Source organism: Vanessa atalanta, chromosome 23, assembly GCF_905147765.1.
Source record: "Vanessa atalanta chromosome 23, ilVanAtal1.2, whole genome shotgun sequence".
Lineage (NCBI taxonomy): Eukaryota > Metazoa > Arthropoda > Insecta > Lepidoptera > Nymphalidae > Vanessa > Vanessa atalanta.
The window spans coordinates 8,839,984-8,865,179 of record NC_061893.1 but is presented as its reverse complement, the minus strand read 5'-3'; the positions used below and the strand labels follow the sequence as shown (position 1 = coordinate 8,865,179).

Genomic DNA, 25,196 nt, shown 5'->3' with positions numbered 1-25,196 from the left:
TCTATCAATATATCGATAGAGAGTCGAGGTGATCCAGGAGTTAGATCAAGTGATTGCTAATTGATTGCGGGTTCAAACCCAGGAACTTATATCTGAATTTTCATGTCTTAATTTGGGATTATTATTCATCTCGTGCTCGGAAACATTGTGAGGAAACCTGCCTGTATCGTTTGTAATTCTCCACCCGCATTGGAACAGCGTGCCGAAACGCTACAAACCTTTTCCTCAAAATGAGAAGTTTAGCCCTTTAGGACTGGCTGGTACTTCACTCTACTATGCAAATAATAGAGCTATTCAGAATCGAGCGCTGAATTATGTATACTATTTAAGCTAAATAAAATATACGTATTCATGTTATGCAATAAATTTATCGTTAATATAATGTAAAATTAAATTGTATATTAATATTCCAGCGTGGTGGAATATGCTCCAAACCCTATCTTCAAAGGGATAGGAGGCCTTTAGCCCAGCAGTAGGAAAATTTACAGGCTGCTAATGCTAATGCTAAAATTAATTACACAAATTAGTAAATTAGTAACGAGTACCGTTCTCGCTTTCGTCACCTTAAATTTTGACATAAAGCTCGATTACTACACTAATTCAAATTTATGAGAATAATTTGATAATTCTTGATGAAGATTAAGGATACCTTATGCTCCTCGTGCCTGTAGTGAGACTAGCTCGCTCACTCTTTAAGCCGGAACACAATACAATACATACAACAATGTTGGTATGTAGCGAAACAATATGTATTTATATATAAAATTTATATAAAATTGAAAATTAATTGCTCAACACCCAAGTATAAATAGGTATTGTATTAAAACGAGACGACGCGACGAGGCATTAAGTTCCAGTGATTTCTTCGATATCACAGCGACTCACTATTGGCGAACGTCATTATGCAATTCTTTAGCCAACTCAAAGTCAAAGTCTACACCTTTTTAATTACAATTCTAATCACGGTTTAATTAACTTACGTTATAAGCATCTTAGCGGCCTTCCCCGTGTCATACACTCACTTAAACACTCACAAAAATCACTCGTTTCGAATATATTTTTCGAACACACGCGCACTGCAAATAATATAATTTATATTATCTTTTGTAACTTTCTAATCGTTGGCGCGTATTTTTATTATTTTTGACAGCAGCCGCGACCACTCGGCGTGTAGATCGGTGCGCGGTCGACTTCGTACTGGCTGCGTTCCGTTTTCGCTGAGCCTAGTTTATTTTTACTGGTCAGTGCGTTCAGCCAGCGACTGTCTTGGGCGGCTCGTAATGTAATGACGCAAGTTGTTTCGGCAACTCAAAACTCGGACTCGTTGGGGTTTTTTTGTTGCCACAGACGCTCGGTACACTCTTTCATTCTAATTGTAAATGTAAAGAAGTCTTACAAGGAATCGTGATAGCATAGAACAGCGAGCAGCACGAAAATTGCACGTGTGACATGAGAGTAAAACATCCCCCATATGTCTTCTAATTTTAGCTTAAACTTGAGTGATCATACAAAAATATTACGTTAAAACGTCCCAAACTCGTTTGGGAAATAAGTTTGGTGCTTAAAAAACATTCTTTCGTGTGACGAATTTCCAGCAATCACGTCCTGAATGATGTTTCGCCACGTATTTCATAATTCACAAGATGAATTCATAAACTGATACAAGGAATTTGAACTCGGAATCTTCTTTAAAGAAGTATAACCAAATCGTAACTCGTTTACTGCTTCAGTTCAACGTCCATCTCACTCCACTCTAGAATCCTAGAATCATCACCATGGGTACTTCGGCATACGTGACCAGTCTACTTCCCTTCAGTCTTTTAATTTTGCAAGCTATGACGGTCTCTCTCCGTTTAGATTAAATTTTACCCTTCATGGGTACTCAGAGCATAGCTAAATCCATAGTACCGCAGTAAGTACACATCTTTCAGATAGGAATTTACATATTACTAAAAATGTATATTACACTCAACATGGTGTGTTTACGAGTTACATGGTCTAGATACACGGTAACCGACTTGACTTCCTTACAGCGTAAGGGCGTCCTTTTTCCACTTATTGAACTAAAAAATTGCTAGAATGAAACGTAAAACATAGTTGTTCAAATACGCTTTAAAAAAACGAAATTCTGACAATTTTCAAGGAAGTAAAATATTCTAAAATAATACTTCTAATAAGAATATAAGAGAAAGGTTTAAATGAAGTATTACTGACCAATGTGTTTGATGGCACTTCTGTTACATAATTTGTTCTAGGGCTATGACAAAAGTGATGCGATTAATAGGACGTCTTTTTTTATTTATCATATGTTTAATGGAGTTTCCACTATATGTGACATGAAGCGAATTACGCGTAAAAATTCCACGACAAACATAACAGATCTATAACGAATTTATTTTTAATTTATAAATATTAAACAAAAAAAATATTTATTTATTTGTTAAAGTAAAGAAAATTTTATAATTCGTATTTATACCGAATGTAAGCATCGAAATCTTATTTAAGCTAAAATTTTAACGTAGTAAATTCTTGGAAAAGCCTGTTTAAATAAAATGATATTGATTTTATTAATCGTTTAGATTTAAAGAAATTTAGTTAGACACAGATGTGTCTGTGTGTGTGTGTCTGTGATTTCGTTGGCGTGAAATTTTGAGAATGTATTTTCACATTAAGCATAAAAAATAACGAATTTACTCTTTAAAAACTCAGCCTCTTACAAATATATTGAATTCAATTCGAATTACTTATTCTGATATCAAACTCAAAATATTCTTTATCAAAGTAGACTCATAAAAGTACTTTTGAATTTTCGTCTTACAGCGTTGAATTAAATAATAAGCTACCGGTTCGAAAAGTAGATTCTACCGAGAAGACCCGGCAAGAAACATAGTTATACCATTCCACCATTTTATACGAGCTTACAAGAGGACTTACAATTAAAAATTGCGTTCTGTTTTATTATACATATTTGCTCTTTTTAATAATAGAATTTATTACAAATCCTGATCATAAAATAATCTTCTTTTAAACAATGATACATCAGTTTATGTACCTATATAAATAGTCAACCTGCTCTACTACTGTAGCTACTAACTACAGCGTATGATTCGCGTCAAAAACATTGTAGAGCATTCCTAGACAGTCTAAGCAAGTTTTCTAAATGTATATATCATAGATAGATTTAATCAAATTTGAATTATATTTGTGATTTGTTAAACGAAACAAACAAAACATTGATATATTAGTTTACAAACAAGATAAATAAACACTGAAATTAAATTAAGATTATCCTATAACGCTATCTATGTAACATTGTCTAAAGGGAAGGAAAATACAAGGTGTTGTGCATGGTTTGACGTGCAATCAACTAACGCGGCTTATAATGACTTATAATAAAGGAGGTCAAATGACAACATCAAAACTATAACACGGCTGTATCTCTACGTATAACGCAACGACGGAGTCAAGTCTGTGCAGGAAGTAATAAGAAGCCGTTAATAGATGCAACATTTTTTTTTACAAAATTATATATGATTAAAAGCGTGGGTTGAGTAATTATTTTAAACAAGGCATACATTTTTTTTGAACATTATATACCAAGGACGTATGAAAAGGAAAATATGAACATTATACTTATAAGATACTAGTTGTGGCTCGCCGCTTCGCTCGCGTTTTAGGGGTTGTTTGTCAGGAATAAAAATGTAGCCTGACTTTTCGGTTCAGTAGTTGAATAGACAGACAAACTTTCGCATTTAAAATATTAGTATGCACGCACCTGGTACAAACAAAAGTAGACAAATATCTTTAAGATTTCTTTCGTGTGTACGTGACTGAATGAATCATCTGCTCGCTGTCACGTAGCCAACAACCTTACCCCTCTAAACGTAAACAACGGGACCTTGGAAACAAATTTAATGAAATGAATAATATTTACCACAAGTTGAAATCTTAACATCGTCGGTAAGGTCAATGCATTTAAAAGTTTTGATACACTGGGATCATTGCCCTCCTCTCACTTAAGTTTAACAATCGCTAAAAACATAACATTACTAAGGTTTTGACAACTTTTAATACCTTAATTATTATACGTCATATTAAATTAACCATAGTAACAGACTCTTTTTTATTCTTAAAAATTGTGTATTGTGTTTCGGTTTAAGGGTGAGTGATCCAGTGTAACTACAGGCACGAGGGATATAACTTATTTCCCAAGGTAGCGCATTGAAGATATAAGGTTAAAATTTCTTGCGGCCCCAATGTATATAGGCGATGACCACTTACCATCAGTTAACCATCATTTGCTCGTCCAATATGAACCATAAACTATTTAAAACGTTATTTTATGACTAAAACATTGCACTCGGAAAATCTTCGGCTCCGTTTTTAAGCTTGGTAGAAACATGAATCAAGGTTTTTGGATCGCTTCATAGAAGTATTTTAAAATGTTATTTTTGTATATCGAATTTTGACAGCTCTATTCTCGAAACACAAATCTAAATTCGAATTCGTTTGATGAACGAATACATTTTTAACATAGTTAGACATCATTAATTAACAATAGTTTTCCTATCCCATCCATGATTTGATGACCTCCGTGGTCGAGTACTGTGTACGCTGGTTTTCATGGATACGCCACTACGAGGTCCCGGGTTCAATAGCCGGCCAAGTTGATGTATAAAAATTTCATTAGTTTTCTAAGGTGCCTTGGGTTGGGGTGTGTGTGATATGTCGTTACTTCTGATTTTCTATAACACAAGTGCTTTAGCAGCTACTTACATTGGGATCAGAGTAATGTATGTGATGTTGTCCAATATTTATTATATTTAATATTTATTTATTATGGTACTGTGAGCCGCTGCAAGGGAGACACTGAATATCAGTTATGAGGTCTTCTGACTTTGATATCAAGTTCAGTGCTTATACCTATTAGGGATTGCACTGCTGTGTTTCCAAATTGTTATTTTTTTGCCGCTGATAATTTATTTTCGTCTTTTTCAATTTGTAAGCAACTAGTGCGTATGTTATTTTAATACAATATGAGAACAGAAGTACTGAGTCTCATATTCTAAAATAATTAGGCAAATTACCCAAAGCATATCATATTAAAGATTAGCGCGTGGAGTTAGTGTATTATATAATAATATAGTTATATTTTTTTACATACCGATATAAATAAATGGAATAAAATAACTACAAAGTACGTAGGCTGTTCTTTGGAATTTCTATTTAACGATTCGATGGATAATTCTAAAATGAAAAACGAAAACGAAGCTAAATCAGTTTTAAATCATCAAAATATTTAATTATAATTTTACTGTCGAACGATATGCATAAAAACCAGCTACATAAAAAAATATTTCCAACGATTTACCTTGAAGTATTATAACACGAAGGTTGGTAGCATTTCTCTTTGGATAGCGATACGAAATATTAAAAAAAAGAAGTGCTAATCCAACTCCACGGCGCACTTTAAGATTGCTCTTAAAATTATCCGCTTACATTGAGATCTCTGACAGTTATTTTCCATAAATACAAAAATAAATAAGCTCTGTTTACGTATCCGCCATATTTTAAAAATGGCTGCCGTTCTGAATTGTTCATTATTTGTGAGTGGATTTATTTTTCTCCCTTCTAAATTGAATACAGTAAAGTGAATATATATTTGATAAGTCAAAATGATCCGTTACTAAATATGAAAGCACATCATAATTGTAAATCAGGACACAATACATATAAAAATATATCAAAATCATGCGGACAGTTACAGCTAGCTAGTAAAGTATTTTTGGGTTAAAGTCCAAACGTTGACTGGTCGAGACAAGGACGGTAAACCAGTTTTATGCCGACCACGTTATTTAAAGCCTCACTCAAACTCACTAAGAAATTACGAAACAAAATATTTATAACTATATATAAAATCATGCATTTATTTACAGTATTTATCAATGTCTTATATTATAAGCCAAAGATCAGTCCGGTCAGAATCTTGATCATAGGTACTGGCACTGTAAGAAACATATCTAGTTCTTACACCGTCAATACCCGAGATCAGGATACAATTCTTTATGGCTGTCACTGGCTCAGTCGAAACCAATATTGCTGTTTGAAGGATAACATTACAGATACAAAATATCATAGCAAAAATAAACCCTGGTCTTCGATGTTACTATACATTAAATTATATTTTGTCTTTCACAACAGCAAGGCCTATGTGTCCTTAGCTATTAAGAAGAACATTCAAGTCTGGTAGCGAATTTCCTCGTAATGTTTCCTGTTGCAAACATGAGATGAATATTATATGGAATCATTTGACGATAAATTTACTTGTTATAATTAATTTGTATCAATATATTTTACATTTGTAAACTTCTATCAATAAAATATTATATCAAAGGGTTAATGTAGAAATAATAATCATCTTATAGGATCATATAAGCACTTTTAAAACGATAAAGGATATCTACCAATTTTGTGAACGGAAGATATAACAGAACTAGAGCTAATGGAACGGTGATGCTTTAAAAAAGGCTAGGCTTTTAATTGAATGGCTTATTCTAGCTTATTAAGCCATTCAATTGCCTGCAATATATATGTGTAATGCGCCATGGCTATATACATATATAGCCGTGGCGAGTCACAATAAAGTGGATCATATAAAACATCCTCCATAAAAACGTATATATGTGTATATTCGAGTCTGGTAAATATATATAAAATTTTCCATAAATACAATGTTATAATGAGTGAAGTAAATCCTAAGGTCGGATCTAGAGTCGGGTGAGAATCTATGATGAGCACTAGCCGAAAGTTTGCCAAATCGGTTGACGTTTAACGTGATTCGCGGAGATGTAAGTAATTGTATATATGATTATTTTTTAAATTGGCAAAATGACAAATGGATTATATGAGGTTAAGTGGTTAACATCGCCCATAACATTGGTACTGGTAAGAAATTTTAACCATGCTCCATATCGCCAATGCATCACTAAACTTGAGAACCAAGATGTTGTGTCCTGTGCTTAGTTCACTCCTATTCAAACCGGAACACAACAAAGCGTGACGTTTGACTCTATATGATACATGCTCGTATCATCAAGTACAGGAATATAATTAGAGTTTATATAGACGAATAAATTGCTTATAAATTCAAATCATGAGTACATTTGGTTAAATATAATCATAATAGTTTAAATAATTTAGAAGTTCTGCAACGAATATAAAACTTAAATAGATACTTCAAATGATTAAACTTGCCGTCCGTAACGTCTATTTATTTTAATGATGACAAAATAACACAACGCATGTGTCAAGATTATTTTTCCTTCATTTGACCACTTTGTCAACACACGTTCAATTAGTTACGGCATTTTACGTTGGCAATAACACGTCTCCAGTATGCAATTCTTTGTTTTAATCTATTGGAACTATGAATAAGTTACAATTATTTTCTTGTTTTTATTTATTATTTGTTTCCTTGTTAAAATAGTTTACAGGTTAAATGTCCTCATACTGGGTAAAAGCCTTCGCTCCTTTTTTAAAGAGTTGCGGATTTGCGATTGATTTTTGTTTTATTGTTTTGAAGATAATTTTTATAAACAAGACTTTTCTTTTATATCTTTTGATTATAGTTAATGTTCATGAGCCGAGATGGCCCAGTGGTTAGAACGCGTGTGTGTGTGTGTGGAAAAGAGTAACTACTGAGTTTCTTGCCGGTTCTTCTCGGTAGAATCTACATTCCGAACCGGTGGTAGCTTTACTTAAAATAGTTTGATAATTACGATTACTACAGCTATTATAATGGCTAAATAAATATTTGTGTTTCATATATAATCTTTTATTGTCTTATAATCTTAAAATATATTAAATTAAGAAAGAAATAGAAATTATTCTTAAAATATCCTGACATAATGTATTAAGTCTCTCTCTATATAAAAAAAAAATCTAACACGTGCATCTTAACCGATGATTTCGGTTTCAAACCCAGGCAGGCACCACGGAATTTTCATGTGCTTAATTTGTGTTTATAATACATCTCGTGCTTGGCGGTGAAGGAAAACATCGTGAGGAAACCTGCATGTGTCTAATTTCAACGAAATTCTGCCACATGTGTATTCCACCAACCCGCATTGGAGTAGCGTGGTGGAATATGCTCCAAACCTTCTCCTCAAAGGGAGAGGAGGCCTTTAGCCCAGCGGTGGGAAAATTTATAAGCTGCTAATGCAAATATTCAAGGTGAAGTTTAAATGCAACGTTTTTGTGCGTAACTTTTCTAATGTAACCGATTTTCTCATTTTGAATTTGAACTTTATTGAGTATATATTTATTATTTCAAAGAAGACAAGAACTTTTTTTTTTAACACACGACTAAGGCTAATTCTATTGTCATATCAATACTATATTAGCGTCGTAGTTGAGTGATTTGCGCAATTTATATCCCGGGCCCTGTATACTCATTAAGAAATATATTTAAATAAATTAAAATATTTCCTTTGCTCTAAACATTAATTGGAAAATGTGACATTTTTTAACAAAAGTTTAAATTCTAAGAATAATGACATTATCTGCTATTTATACCGGGAACAAGCAAAAGCTAGTTCATGTCACCAGTCTTTGAGTCGTAGGTATTTACTTCCCAGTCGGCGGTAGATTTTTTACAATCAACAAAAAAATGTAACACTAATGTAATGAATAAAGATTTAGTCTTTGATTTTGACCGAAAAAAATTCCATACGATAAAATGTCAATAAAACCATTACTTAAAAATAACTTAAAAAATGGTATCGAAACCGATGTGATGTTAATATTGACTACAACGATACGCAGACGATTAAAAAAAAATGCGTGTAAAAAGGTTCTAGTGACGCAAATACCACTGTATAGGTTGACGATGAAAAAAAAAAAACAAGATAAACCTCTTTGACTAAAACGTTTTATACGAAACTTTTTTTTTTACTCCATTTTTCTATTGAACGAGTATTCCTTTGTATATTCCTAGCTATAAAGTAGCTTATCGATGTTAATTATCTTTAGGAATGTCTAATTAGTTCAAAAAAAGTAAGTAATTCCATGCGATCTTCTTAATATTTTTTTATAATTCCAGTATACGCCAGAAGTACATATAGTATACTAGCGATGCCCTGGCTTTGCACATGTGTACTAATTATTATAGATTAAGACATATACGGCTAATTCTGATAATAACACGTATCTCTATTGTATTAATTATAAAAATAACGTCAATATATCCATCATAAAATTATTGGAGAACTATTATTTTTTTTTTAATCTATTCTTTTTTGGGACTTTTTAGTGACAAAGCTAAATGTCAGTCCCATCCTTCCCTTAGTAACAATTCCACCACTAACAACAATAAGAATAAACAGAACTATTCTTATAAAACTAAATATTATGAAAATTTTCCGTTCTTGAGTCTAAATTAATTCCTAATAACGGAGATAAGATGTTTTCTCTTAAGAATCGTCAGGTATTTTGACCCGAGTTTGACGCAAACCATTTGACGTCACACATATGACTCAACGATTTTGCAAATCAAGTCGATAGGACCGCTTCGGTATTATTGCATTTAAATCTCAGAACAAGTTTAAGGTTCATACATTTATGAGTTTGAAATTAATTTATATTCTAATCGTTAATTCTTTTCTTAAGAGATTAATTTTCAAAAACACTTTATTAATATTTTTACTAATAAGCCTAAGAATAATGAATAATTTCCGTATTTAATATATTGAGAAACTAAAATAAACTTCAGCCCTCATTTAAAACACTCAACAAAAAAATCCTGTACAAAACTTCTATACTATTAGACCTGCGTAGCGGTTTAGATAGTTTATAATTTCGATCATTTATATTAAACAGACGTGTATAATTCTTATTAAACGCGGTTGAAATTGTTGTATCAAGTGTTATACAATAATGAATATCCTGAGATATATTTTTTATCTTTTGTAATTAGTTAAATCCGTATTTTTCTTTATGTTGAGGAATAAAAGGAAATAAAGGAAATTTCTTGTATTTTTAGTTAAATAATTATTCAAAATTCACTATGTAATGTTAAAGGCACTTAGGTGAAACATATAATGAAAATAAAAAAAACTCTATAATATTGACAGCATAAACAAGAAAGTTACAATAATAGTAGGGTATGGGTAAATAGGGTAAGATTTATGCATAGCGTACCACATTTTACCAATTAAACTTAACTAAAACTTAGTATTGTTGTGTTCTGGTTTGAAGGATGAGTAAGTCAATTATGGAAACAAGGGATAGAATTTCTTAGTACCCAATTTTGTGGCGCTTTTCGGAAAACACTGTTAATATTTCTTACAGTGCCAATGTTTATAGACGGTGTTGGCTTATATAAGGTACTCCATATCCCACCCATTTTTGTTCATATTTAAAATAGGTATTTACCTATTTTAAATATGAACAAAAATAACCAAAAAAAAATTTCATCTTATACCTGTTATTATGTTAGTGACAGACATGATTACATTTAGCTGATGATAATTATGTTAGTATTGGTGTGTTAATATTGCAATTGAATATTAAGCCAATTCCACACAATCTCTTTAACTGATATTTTGCATATATTCGTCGTTGTCGAATACGTTTTAATACAAGGAACAAATAAAAGCTAGTTCAAATCATTTACTCGTCTATTTCTAGTTGAGAATAAACGAATAACATAAATGATATTTATTAATATTCATATGTAAATATTTCATGAAATGTGTTTTGACATTACAACCTTCTAGTCTCACCCTCTTCAAAGGATACATTGATTACCACAACGTGAATATTTTAAGAAAAAGTAATACCTTGAGTATTTTGTAATTTCCAAGGCTTGCTATAAAAACTTAATAAGCTTCCTACTGGTTGTTATTCAAACAATTATATGTAAAATATTTAAATATTTTTTTATTTAAATACACACTCATTTAGTAATACTCTGGCTATAGTACGTGGAAAACATAGGATCTTTTTAAGGCATCAGTAGGCGGACAAGGGGCCACTTATAGACATTAGCACCGTATGAAAATTTAATCATTTCTTATATTTCCAATACGCCACTAACCTTGGTAGCTAAGGTCCTTTGTAGTTACAATGGCTCACAGACCCTTCAAACAAGCTCCAATCTGTCACCTATATCCACCCTGTCCAGTCCATTATTTTTGACAGTTGCCTTAGAACGTAAAAGCTTCGGATTTTAAAATTTAACTTATATGTGAAAAAAACATTGTAGTGCTTTATCTTATTTATGACTATCGCGGTGAATAACTGTTTGGATAGGGTATAAAAGGAGATAATGCTTTAGTCCAGACGCATGAATTGAGCATCACTTTTATTTAACTTTTTCGATGTATTAATATAATAGAAGACACAATTTAAACTTCCGTAGAATAATCTATCTGAGGCAATCTGTTAAAAAATGAGGTAACACTTTTTGTTTCCGCTTTCTAATTACATTCTAAAATTCCTAAATGTAAATGGTAATTTATTTTATATCATGAACATATGTTAGTGTTATGTAAATATATGATTAATTTTCTTGTTTTCTAGGCTTTCGGGCTGTGAAGGCGATTAGGCTATAAGGCTATTATGTGGATCATAACAATATAAAATAAACCGTTTTATTCGTTGTATAAAAAATATTTTGCTATTATAAAATCAAAAGATAGATAACTAAATTAGTTAGAATCTTTGCCAATGCACCAGAAGGCTATTTGAAAAAGGACTATCCTGATCAACTCTGTCATATTAAAGAATAAAAAAGACTTATAACTTGATAGTGACAACAATGCAATTATTTACATATACTATAATTGTAAAGATGATTATTTACATATATATATAATAATAAGGATGAATATATAATAGATAAGTTATTGGATTTAAGAAAACCCAACGTAGCCCGTCCAGCCAGGTTAACTGTTGACTAAGAGGATAAATCTGAATGCGGAAGACGGAAAGTCGGGAGCTTTGGTGTACTTCTGAAGACGTATGTCCAGCAGTTAACTACGATTTGCTGATGAAGATGATGACGATGATAGATGAATCATTAATGTGACGCTATTTTTATATGGATTTCGATTTAAACTTTTCACTTATTAATTTATAATGGTTTTATTTTTTGTGTTATAATGATTTAGATTGCGCCTTCTTTACGTTAAGGCATTTATTTATTTCAAATGCCGTAGGAAATGTATACGATACTGTTATTGGCTGTTTCTATTCATATACAATTATGTATATAATTAATTTTGACGAAAAAAAAAAGACCCGCTGAGTTTCTTTCGGTTCTTCTCAGGTCAGGGCGTTCCTTTTTCCGAACCGGTGGTAGTGTTTAATTTTACCATCAATAAGAAAGTGTAATGCTTCTATATTGAATTAAGGAAATTGAGTTTGAGTTTGAATTGTCATTAAGTTTGTAACGAAATTTTATTTATATAAAAAATATTTATAAAGCTTTGACAAAGTTACACTACTGGTTAAACTAAAAATGTAAATTTATACAAATATAATATATAAGATTACTGAAATACTATATATATTACCGACATACAAAAATAATCCACTAAGTCAGCCTATCGACGCCATCTAGCAATCGATCATGACAACAGAATATGATTGTCACCGCTTTACGATCGTTCTTTTTATATACAACAGATGGCGTTGCCATATCATGCCAATAGATGGCATTACTATAAAATACATTTATTTGACAGTCAGCAAAATAATTACTTATTCCAGACATTACTATCGTGATTGAATGTAATACTTACTTACATGAATACTCTCTGTAGTCTCGCTTTGGAATAGCAGTTCTGGTTTCCAACTCTGGAATGCTCAGGAATGCTGAGGTGTGCCAGTTGTCAAACTGATTTACACAAAACGTTTATATCGACGTAGCATTAAGACAATCCTTCTTGGCGAACTGTTTTATTGTAAACTAGTATTTATGGGTGACGTTTATTTTAGGCATAATGTTGAATAAGAGGTCTACGTCCTTGAGGTTCAAGATTGCTTCATACAAAATTTCATCAAATTTGATTTAATGGATTACTCTTGAAAACGTAACAGACAGACAGAGTTACTTTAGTATTTATAATGGTATTAACACAGGGCCTGACCGTAAGTTTAGGGGGCCCTGGGCTAACAGACTTGAATTAATTTAATTAAATGGGTTTGATTAATAGCATTAATAGCATAGATTATCGTCTATTTTTTACTTTAACAAAACTTCGCTGGGGCCGCCTTGAATCCACGGGGCCCTGGGCTGAAGTCCAACAAGCCATATTGTAGATTCGGCCCTATATTTACACATACAACAAAGTTACGATACATTTTATACATTAAAATTAAAACATGCAAATCATAATTTCTTTCTTGCCATAATTCTAAATTAAAACGTGTTAATGTGTTAAATTTTAGTTAAACATTGCTGTCTTTTTCTTTAGAATGTTAAATCAATTGCAAAAGAAAGAGATAGCACTTATCAAAACATCTTTAATACACAACGTAAAGATACGATGTTTATGTGTATATAAATCGTTTTCTCAAACATACTTTGATTATATAACTGCTAGTCTGTTCCAGTGACTGCGACGACTAATGAAAGTTTTATAGGTTTTCCTTGCAGTAGGTACCAAGCAGCTCGGAGATAGGAAGTTAAAATTAGTAGACTTCCGTTTCTCGGATAGTACTTAAAAGTCCGTCTATTCTACAGTAGTGTTTCTTATGCTGTCCATTAAAACACTAAAGGTGAGTAAAGGAATCCAAAACGTACTTAACTGCGACTACTGTTACTAGAAGTTTTTGACTTTTAGTCACCGTTCAAAATGGTCGTCGTGACCAAAAACGAAAAAAGACGATAGAATTATTATTTAGGAAAATAAAACTTAAGAACAGACAAAAATTATACAATATTTATAACATTCTCAAAAGAGCCGTAAAAATTTCTACATAGTATAAAACAAAGTCACTTCCCGCTGTCTGTATACTTGGATCTTTTAAATTGCTCAACGGATTTTAATGCGGCTTTCAACAATAAATAGAGTGATTCAAGAGAAAGGTTTATAAGTAAAAACATGCATATTATATTAGAAAAAGGCCGAGAAATTCAACTTTCATAGCCAGACATAGATTTTATGTTTGATCTTCAATCTAAAATTTTAAAGTAATCCTCATTGTACCCTTATAAAACCGAAACGGGTAGTTAGTTTAAATATAATATAAGGTTGATAATCCCCTGGCAAAATGCATCATCTAGGTTAACGGGACCCGTTCGTCAACATCTCAGCCGCACGCGAAAGCAGCCCTTACGTCATCAGCTTCTCGTAACGTTTGCATCATAATGTCTGTTTATCAATGACCATCTATTTGCAGTGTATGTTCTCAGTTTGATTACCTCAATTATGTATGCTTCAAGAGAATACGTCTTCCGCATAGGATTATTGAGATAAATACTCTTGTGTTCTACAATTTAATAGATGATATTTATAAAGATTTTTTCATAAATTATGGACATTGTTTTCCAATATGTAAGAATTAATTCTAACTAGTTAAAGAGTACTCATTTATGGGTTTATTTTTGTGCAGTCTTATCTGCAAAGTAATTAGGTACACATTTAAGGAGCCGAGACGGCCCAGTGTTTAGAACGCGTGCATCTTAACCGATGATTTCGGATTCAAACCCAAACAAGCACCGCTGAATTTTCATGTGCTTAATTTGTTTTTATAATTCATCTCGTGCTCGGCGGTGAAGGAAAACATCGATATGGAAAGCTACATATGTCTAAAGTCAACGGTAAAAAATTCTGCTACATGTGTATTCCAACAACCAGCATTGAAGCAACGTGGTGGAATATGCTCCAAACCTTCTCCTCAAAGGGAGAGTAGGCCAGCAGCTTAGCTCAGTAGTGGGAAATTTACAGGCTGTTAATGTAAGTAACATATTTAAGTAGACGTAACTCATGTGTTAGATATAGTATGTTATCTTATGTACAATTATTTTTGATGCAAATAAATAAATGAACATAGGAGTATATATAGTCTATTCCAAAATAATAAAAAATAAAGATATGAAGGATAAAAATTCATAGTGTATATCATAGATTACTCAATTCAAGTTTCTACCAATGATATAATGTCAATTCGGTATGATAAGAATAAATTAATAAATAACTAGGTTTCTGTAAACAATTAATAGTAGGGTATTTATCTGTCTATATTAATTCAATAAAAACAAATGCTTAATGTAAAACAAGGCAATACAATTTAGATTTAATCTGAATCTAATGAAATACACTCACGCTGTTGTCCAACTGAACATTTGCTTGACCCTCTCCGTCCTGAAGTCCTTCGTCGCCATTTTAACTGTAAACAAAACAAGGACATTAGTAACTAATATATACGAATAAAAAAATACAACTGCCATATTTCCGCCATATTGAATTCATACCATAAATCGAATGAAATCAAAATATACTTTATTCAATAAGACTTTTATATTGTACCTTTGAATCGTCATATTACATGACTGTATTAAACGTAAAGCTACTACCGGTTCGGAATGTAGATTCTACCAAGAAGAACCGACAAGAGACACAGTACAGTAGTAACTCTTATAAACATTAACATTATTACACAATAAACATTAATACAATTAACATTATTACATTCTGCCTGAAAATCAAAAATCATCATAAAAAAATATATAGTTAGTTCCACTCATCTAAATATGTTAAAGCATTTGGAAGTCATGGTGGAATAAAGAAACACATATACATAATTATATATGAACTCTGAAATAATTACACTTATTTTTTTAGCAGTCGTTTATATATATAATTTTAACTCACGATGTCAATGTTTGATTTTTGGGACAAGGTCGGCCTTCGTTCTTACGTTAAGAAACATATGCACTATGTCATAAGATCTATAAAAATTCCATTGATGATGATGTTGTCGAAAGACTTATACAGTGAAGTTTTTTAATCTGGTTGGTTTAGTTGATTGTTAGTTTAAATGAGTTTATAATTTATAATGGGAATCATATCGAAGACAAGCAATTCAAGCCTACCTTTACCCACCTATATTCAACGTCTGACTCATAGGATATTTTATTACATGTATTGATATTTAAGAAAGTATTATTCAAATCATTTTGCAGTCGAACCTTAAGGTTGTTAGATGATAAAAGTTAAATATTGACGGTATGCTTACATTCCGTTTATGATAGATTAATCAGAGATGTTTTTGTAACAATATTAATAAAGATATATTATAAATGTATCAGTGAATATATTATGTAAAAATTGAATAAAATAGCTTAAAAATTTTTCTGCCTTTTATTTTATTTTTTGCTCTACAAAATATTGTTTTTTTTTTAATACTAATTACGATTAATTTGTAAGAGTCACAATTTAAAATAAAACCTTTTTGAAAATATATTTTAAACTTCGCAAACAAATAGGCCATCTGGAGGTTAGGGAGTCAACTTATAGATAAGAGACACTGACACTGTTAATGCCTGTTGGGACATTAATCACACTGAATCTCCTACCTACTACTGAACCTACCTGCCTACCTACATTCCTACCTACCTACCTATTGCTATCACTTTTTTATTAATTAATTAAATAAGTCGCTGTTACCAAACCCAGATGCATCAGCCATACCATTGCTAAATGCACACGATAAACATAGATATCTCAAGACATTAATATTTATGTCGAGACGTAATGCAGTATCTAAGTATTATAAACAAAAATTTTCACAACACGCTGTATATAAAAAAAGATCGTTCGCATGCAATACAAATAATACGATAATTTGTATTGTGTGAGCGTCGTCTTTACTACAACAATCCCATCAGATATCTGAAGGTTAAGTATGTATGTTGTTGTTTTCATTACAAATACATATGCATACTGATTTGAATGAAACCAAATATTTTAAAATAATTACATAATATATCCGTCCTGTTTACACCTATCAGTCTATCGAAGTTTAAAGCGTAACGGCGACTTTGCGGGATAAATGATTCTCCTAAATAACATTACTCCAACATGTACACTGAATCGAGCGATTATCATATCGTCGTTTAATTGATAATTCAATTGATATATTCATCTTAATAAATGCTCAACGCTTCTTCTAAAGTTTGAACTTTTTCAAATAGACTATATTATAACTTGTAGTTTCGCTACTCGTTCAAATTTATGAATTGAGAAACTAACCTAACTAAAACAAACGCTTAAAATGACATATCCTCTTATTTCAACATTTTTTTTTGTTGTTTCCTGTTGTCTGTTTTATCGTTGGTCTAGTGAATAGATCACAGATACCAAGGTTCCGATTTCAAACTCCAGGTCGGGGCGATAATAAGCTATTGGATTTTTTTGTCGAAAAAACTGAGTCTGGATGTTGGACATTATCTCGTAACTCGGAAAGCATGTCTTAGCGGCCGCGTCGGATTTCCCGTTGAGAGTAATGGAATATAGAGTGTATCTGTATTTATGCAAACACTAGAGTACCACAATGTGTCCTGCGTAATTGGTTGGCCTCTCTTGAGAGTATTTCCTGTATACCTTTAAAATCAGTTACTATGACTTATATGAATATGTTACAGTAGATAAATCTGTCTAGTCAAAACTAATTAGGACTAAAAACATAGACTATGTTAGTTTAATGCTTAGAAGCCTTCATGCTGACTATATTATGTATTGTATCTCAGTAATAGTACCAAACAGACACACACCATATATGCATACAGTAATAAAACTAAACTCATGTACGATGTTTGTCAAAAATAATTTTAACTACGTAAAAATCTAACTACATATCATCATCATCATTGCAGCCGTAGGGCTTCCACTGCTGGATATAGACCTCCCCCAAAGATCGGCACAACGACCGATCTTGTGCAGCCCGCAACTAGCGGCTTCCCGCGACCTTCACCAGGACGTCGGACCTTGTGGGGGCCTACCTACGCTACGTCTTCTGGTCCGTGGCCTACATATACTAATATACAATAACGTAAGAGGCTGTAAATGTCCCATTACTGGTTTGAGGCCTCCTCTCCCCTTCAGGAGATGGTTTCGAGCTACTGCTTCCATGCTGCTCTAATACGGGTTGGGGGAATATATAAACAAATTTTTTGTTACATATAAGGTCCTTTTTTCATTTATATGTTGGTCATAATATTTAAATATTTTGAAGTAAAATATATATGTAGACAAAAATCCTTCTAAATTAGCAGATAATTAAATATCTCTTTTCAAATGAAGTAGCCAAAGCTGGGTGTAGAAATTAGTTAATTAATAATAAATCCTAACTTCATAAAAAATTACACAAACGATCCACTCATTGTTAAGTCGATCGATTTTATCGTAACATGCAATTAACGTAATTATGAGGAAAATAACGAGCTGCGCCTGCGCAAGACGAGTAATAAAATAAAGGCTAGGTACATGGAAAATAGTTAAGTTACAGATAGACATATTTGTGTAATACAAAACAATTGAATCTGAATAATTAGTAAACAGGCATAATGACAGGCGACTCAATATAAACAGTAAATAGTTGATTTATGTACTTGTCAGACAAACGGTGGGAACACAGTTATGACACAAAGTTATGTGTACGATTGTCTTGTACGTATTCAACTTGGGTTTAACTACGTCTCAACTTAGTACATAATATCTTTCAATGTATTCAAAGTCCAAGACGTTTTTTTATCGAAAGAGATTATAAAATATCGGTAATAGAGAAATGCAATGAATGGTAGACCAGTGTTAGGTATTATTATGTGTTTATGTATTATATCTATTTATATAGTTATGTGTTCTATAAGGTTATTAAAACACATAAAGGTTTGTATTTATAACGCACGGCGTGGTTACTTTATCGAAGTTTCTTAATGTAATAATTTATTTACAAACTATAAACATGCTTTTACATAACTTAAGCAAAACATGAATAAAAATTTGTTTGCTTGGAACTTTGCTTGTAATAAAATCAAGTATGATGTATGAAATTCATAAAATGTTTACAATAAAAAAATTACGAACCATAATAGCCGCATTTTGGACGAAAAAAAATGTAACTCACAATAAATCCGATCAATATACGTTTATAACATTACATTTTCCGCTTTACTTCGTATCTAAATATTCTACATTTAAATACGAGGATATAACCGAAATAATACAAAATTTTATTTCAGCAAGTAATCTCGAGAAATTAAAATTATATTGTCAATCCATCTGACAGTCGCTATCAGATGACACAACCATGAACATGACGAATAACCATTAAACTTAAAATTGAACAAGGCAAATAATTCGTTCGCTAAAATTTTATTTCAAAAACACTATCATCTATAATTAATCAATTGCGAGACATCTTTGAGATGAATAAACAGCTATGATCTTGAATCGTTATGACTTTGGTCGAGATATGAATACCCCGTGGTATTCAACGTGGATTCGTGGAAAAAGGCGTTTCGAATGTCAGCGAATATGTTTCCAGAGCTTTGGAAGTGGAATAATTTCTTATGAATAAAGTTGTATTCATTTAGGTATGTTTATAATACATGAGAATCGAGGTGGCACAGTGGTTAGTACGCGTACATCTTTACCGATGATTGCGAGTTCAAACCCAGATAATTTTCATATGCTTAATTTGTGTTTATAATTCATTTCGTGCTCGGCGGTGAAGGAAAACATCGTGAGGAAACCTGCATGTGTCTAATTTCAACGAAAGTCTGCCACATGTGAATGCTCCTAACCTTCTCCTCAAAGTGGGTAATTTATAGGCTGTACATGTTGTTGTTGTTTATAGCAGAGCTATTAGAAAATCTCATAGAATATATAATTGATGAAATAATTCGTTCTCTACAAATTTATTTAAAGAATGCTCTCGTTTATAAAAAATATAATAAACGGTTCCAATTCCAATCTTATTTGATAGGAGTACATATCGGTACGCGCCTTAAACCGGTTTCTAACGGAACAAATAAATTTATCCTTCGAGGCATGCATTTGACCCCCTTTAAACTTGAGTCGGATTAGAAACGCATGTTAAAATAAAAATGAACAACTGTTTGAAATATAAAATTACGCTTCGTATGTAAGCATTGTTTTGCGTAATTGCTAGTTCGATAAATAAGGTATTGTTAGACTTATACGTACAAAGTAGCGTCACATAATTTCATTTGAAATAGAATCTAAATTATAGAGCATTTTACAGACCTTTTACAGATTTACAATTAAGGGGGTTTTAAAGTAACATTTTTGCTGTGCCGCATAATCGCATTGATGTGGCCGTAGCTTTACAGGTGATTCTGCGTCAAGGACGTTTCCGCTTCGCTTCGTCGTCAGAAACATGTTTGTGGTTTGATCCCACCAAATTTTAAGTGCTTAAATAGTTAGCAGCCTTGAGCGCGTTGATGTCTATAAATACTGACATTATACATACATATTTGACATATTTGGATGAGTTTTATTATTTTCAAAATTAAATTTTGTTATATATAGCTATATATTTATATTTATATATTTTGTTATAGATAGCTTTAAAACAAATGTTTAATTAAACTCTACATTATTAGAGTTTATTAATTAATGTGAGTTTATAATATAATTGGTTAAAAGACATTTTTAACTTTGCCGTTTAATAAATTCAAATTATTTAAAAAAATACATTGGTAAAGAAGGCATATTATTCGATACAAGATTATATAGATGATAAAAAAGCGTGGAGTTAATGCTTGTTGACTTCCAGGCAGGAGACATAACATACATATATAACTGTATTTAACTAACATGACTGTATTTTTAGATGTTGAAAAAGAGTAACTATTGAGTTTCTTGCTGGTTCTTCTCGGTAGAATCTACATTTACACTTAAGATAGTTTGTTAAATGACGATTCAAAAGTGCTTGTAAAGGCCTACTTGAATAAAGTATATTTTGATTTTGGTATTATTTGGGTAGTTAGTATTATCTGGAGAAAGATCGTATTAAATTCTACGGAACTTAAATGCGTTCGCTTAATCCATTATGCAGTTGAATATTAGCCGAATCATTCCAGACTTATTGTATGAGTCTCTCGATAATACCTAACATATTTTATTAAAGTATAAATAAATATCTTACATCACATACATTACTCTGATCCCAATGTAAGTAGCTGCTAAAGCACTTGTGTTATGGAAAATCGGAAGTAACGATGGTACCACTACATCCCAGACCCAAGACAACATAGAAAACTAATGAACTTTTTCTGCATCGACTCTGCCGGGAATCGAACCCGGGACCTCGGAGTGGCGTACCCATGAAAACCGGTGTACACACTACTCGACCACGGACGTCGTCAAAATATTATAATATAATAAAAGTATGTATTTGTAATTTTAATACGTTTGTAAAATCTATAAATATTGTCATTTTATTTATAAATAACTCATCAACATACGTAAGTGTTACGAGCAAATGACTTTTACTTTCGATAAGTATCCGATGTTTCACGGGATATCGCGTTAACAAAGCAACATCCTATTAGAAACGTACGGACGGACAAATTGCGTTATACGCTGGTTGCTGTATCATTAAACAAATGTGCAATTTGTACATATTTGAAATGTTACCAGTTAATGTTTCATTCGAACATTATCGATAATAATAATCGATCAAAATGAACATTGACACAAAATGAGTAACTAGTGAGTTTCTTAAACATAAAATTGTATCCGTCAACAGAAGGCGAAGTTTTGAAGTTTATATATGTATATATATATATATATATATATATATATATACATTTTTTTTTTAAATTTTTGTTTCAGCCCGCTTCCCAGTACGAATGAATTTACAGCTGCAAGAATACATGCAATTCATCCGATTATTTTCGTTACGATGTTTCCCTTTACATGAGTACGAGATGAATCATGAACACAAATGAAGAGTTTTTATTAATCATTTTATTATCTCGACCAATTAAGCAAATAACTTCTAGACTAAACTTTTCTTAAATAATTATGTGCCCGAGACCTTCTTTAATCTAAACCCAAGTCTTCGCGCCAAGAAAGAGTCTAGCTGATGAAGAAACTGTACGCGGGCTATTATGTATATGGCACTGGCATATAATAAAATAGTTTAAACTGTATTGGCAGATGTATAGAAAGTATCAGTTTTTAAAAGTTATGAAAATCATTCCAATTTTAAATCGTAAAAATGATTGTGAAAAATTTAATAAAAAAAAATACGTTATGGATGCTATTGTATCACATCTCAATTACCCAAATATATGTCCGCATAATAACGATATGTACACACATATACATATATATGCAAAACAATACTTTCAATGGAAAGTACTCGCGTACAACCAAACAAAACATACATCGATAAATAATAGAGTTATGGAACGCCTTTGTCTCTCGGTTATCTAACACTGAAAGCGGTGTTTCTCATATTTTTTATGAATATTGCGTAATCGTGAACATCAGTGTGTTAGAAATTTATTTAATTGAATATAGTCTCTCGCCAATGAATCGAACCAATATATTCTTCGAGCAGGCTTTTATACATTTAATCGTCACTTTAAAAGATCAAAATAAGTGTAACATTCGACTAATGTATATTATACAACCTCTTTTCTCAAATAACTTTAAATTGTGTTAAATTGAGGTGCAGGTACAACTCTATCTTTTTTTTATTATATATTTACGGTTTATATGATTAGTATTAATTAAGAATATTAATATTTTAAATTAAATTTATGTGTCAAAAATGTCTGATACTTAAGTAGCATTCGCATTGGAAATTAAAAATTTATTAGTCCAAATATTTTTTGTATAAATTCAATCCTATGTAACTCATTTACTTACCTTTATATACCATTAATGAAACAAAATAAATAAGAAACGATGATACGATATATATTGCAACACCAGATTTAGGGGAGGGCAAATGCCCTGGGGCCTCCGCAAGAGAGGGGCCTCTTCAACAGAGATGCCGATGAGTTAACAATTTTAATGTAATATATGTTTAGATATCTGGATATAGTAAAATTATACTATTATTATTAAGTACTGTTTTGAAAGAGTGGCCATATTATTGACAATTCAGATGGAACGTAATGAAAATTATCAAATCAATTTATCAAATAACAATTAAGACCTCCTTAGGGCCTCGACTCCTTTGTCCCCAGACCTTTCAATTTGGCTCTGTTTTAGTAAGTATCTAGTTAATCTATTCATTAGTTATTTTTTTGCATATGTTTTGAATACATTTCGTTTCATTTTATTTAAATAAGTAGACCTACATGATATATGAAACCTATAAAGTAATAATACAAGATGTACGAGAAGAGGTCAAAATAATTAAAGTAATTGGTGTTCTTACGAAATAAAGGAAAACTTGTAATGAACGACCATAACGGGTACAAAGGTGCGGCACTCGGTTACTTAATGATGACTTACGACGTATAAGAACTGTACCAAAAGGAGGCTTACTCGAACAGGGAGGCGGGAAATCGAATATCGAAGCACCCGAGTAACGGTGCAACAACCATAAAGAAAAATATAGTTATTACTTGCAATGAGATACGTTTAATGTTACTTGTTTTACATGAACAAGTTGCTTGCAAACTGTGGGATATAATTATAAATAAAAATTAGTGAAATTATCTAGGTCTAAATCTCATACGCCAGAAGGCTTTGTTAGAGTGGTGTCTATGCAGATATAAAGTGGACGCATGAAGAAGGCAGCCACGACGGTTTTGTGCTGCCGTACGCTCTAGCAAGGAGTGCGGGGCCGGGGATCGCCTTTACTTTAAATGCCCCTCGATGTCATGTGCAAATAAAATATTACAATAATTATTAAATAAAGTTAAAATATAATAATTCTTATATGGTATTCCTTGAACCGTAATTACTTTTATTATAGACTTCCATATTTGTCTTTCGATATAAATGCACGCTTAAATTACAGTTCAAAATGTCATGTAAATAATTACCGAATCACCTTCTTTCAATGATTTCCGGCTATGAAGATATTTTAAGAAATTCGGACAGGCAATCTGATGAATAATGGCTCTCTATGTATATAAATATCTATATTAATATTATAAATGCGAATGTAACTCTGTCTGTCTGTCTTTCTGTATGTTGTTCATTTACAGCCAAAACTAAATTTTAAGAAATTTGCTATGAAGCAAGCGTGAACTCCAGGGAAGCTAAGCTCAACATTTAACCCCTAAAACACGGCGTAGCCACGGGCGACAACAAGTATTAACTATATTATTTAAAATTAATAGATTCATTAAATAAGTAACAAAGGTATTGATGTTTACTACATTTTATAGTCATAATGACCAAGGCCTTGTTTATAAGTATTAAATAGACGAAGAGGTCGATCGTAAAAACTCAGAAAATCATATGCGACTGACTATAATGACTATAATATTAAAGGCATTAAAATTCGGTCAAAAGGTTGAGGACAATTTTATTCTTCTAGAATATTCGTTGATTCACTGAGTTATTAAGCTTACTATTTTAAACTTAACTAAGATTATAATGAGTCTGAAGAATTATTAACATTAAGTCCCTAACTTTATATACTTAACAAGCTCGTCTCCACTGATGACAGGAGGCTAGTTCGATTTTTTGGCCCGAAGATCGGAATTGCGATTTAACGGGGAAATGCTAGCATTCTTGCCACCATTCCACGCGGGCATGAATTATATTGTAACTTTTTTAATTCATAATTATTGAATTATAACTTACTATTGTTATCATTCCATGTGTAAGAATTTTTATGAATTGTTTTATTTAATAAAAAAAGGTAAAAAATTTACATTCAACACGTATCGGTTCATCACATCTGCATCATATTTTTATAAACCGCAGAGGTCAATTATGTAATAGATACAGGTTTGATACATTTAAAATCAGTGTCACTTATTCCTGAAATAATAATTCTCATCTTAAGGTTAAGATTTACATGTACTACTACTGGCCTTCAGCTATCTCGACATATATTCTTAACAACAATAAAATCAATATTATAAATACTTTTTAGTGTAACCTCATTACCTGATGAGAACTTCCTGAGACATGAATTTAATTTAAAAAAAAAAGCTGTCAAACAGCGAGTTATGAACAGAAAAG

The 25,196-nt window shown here is 31.7% G+C and overlaps 1 protein-coding gene across 3 annotated transcripts in view; it reads right to left on the bottom strand.

Annotated features, from left to right (window-relative positions):
• LOC125073020 (ABC transporter G family member 23) overlaps positions 1-25,196 on the bottom strand; it is a 92,179-nt gene that overhangs the window by 56,440 nt on the left and 10,543 nt on the right. For 2 of the 3 annotated variants that reach the window (XM_047683686.1, XM_047683688.1), the window contains exon 2: positions 15,333-15,396. In XM_047683686.1, the coding sequence (XP_047539642.1) occupies positions 15,333-15,391 (59 nt within the window). In that variant the 5' untranslated portion in view covers positions 15,392-15,396. Of the gene's footprint in view, positions 1-980; positions 1,206-15,332; positions 15,397-25,196 lie in introns of those variants that run through there. The other variant, XM_047683687.1, reaches the window with a different exon arrangement.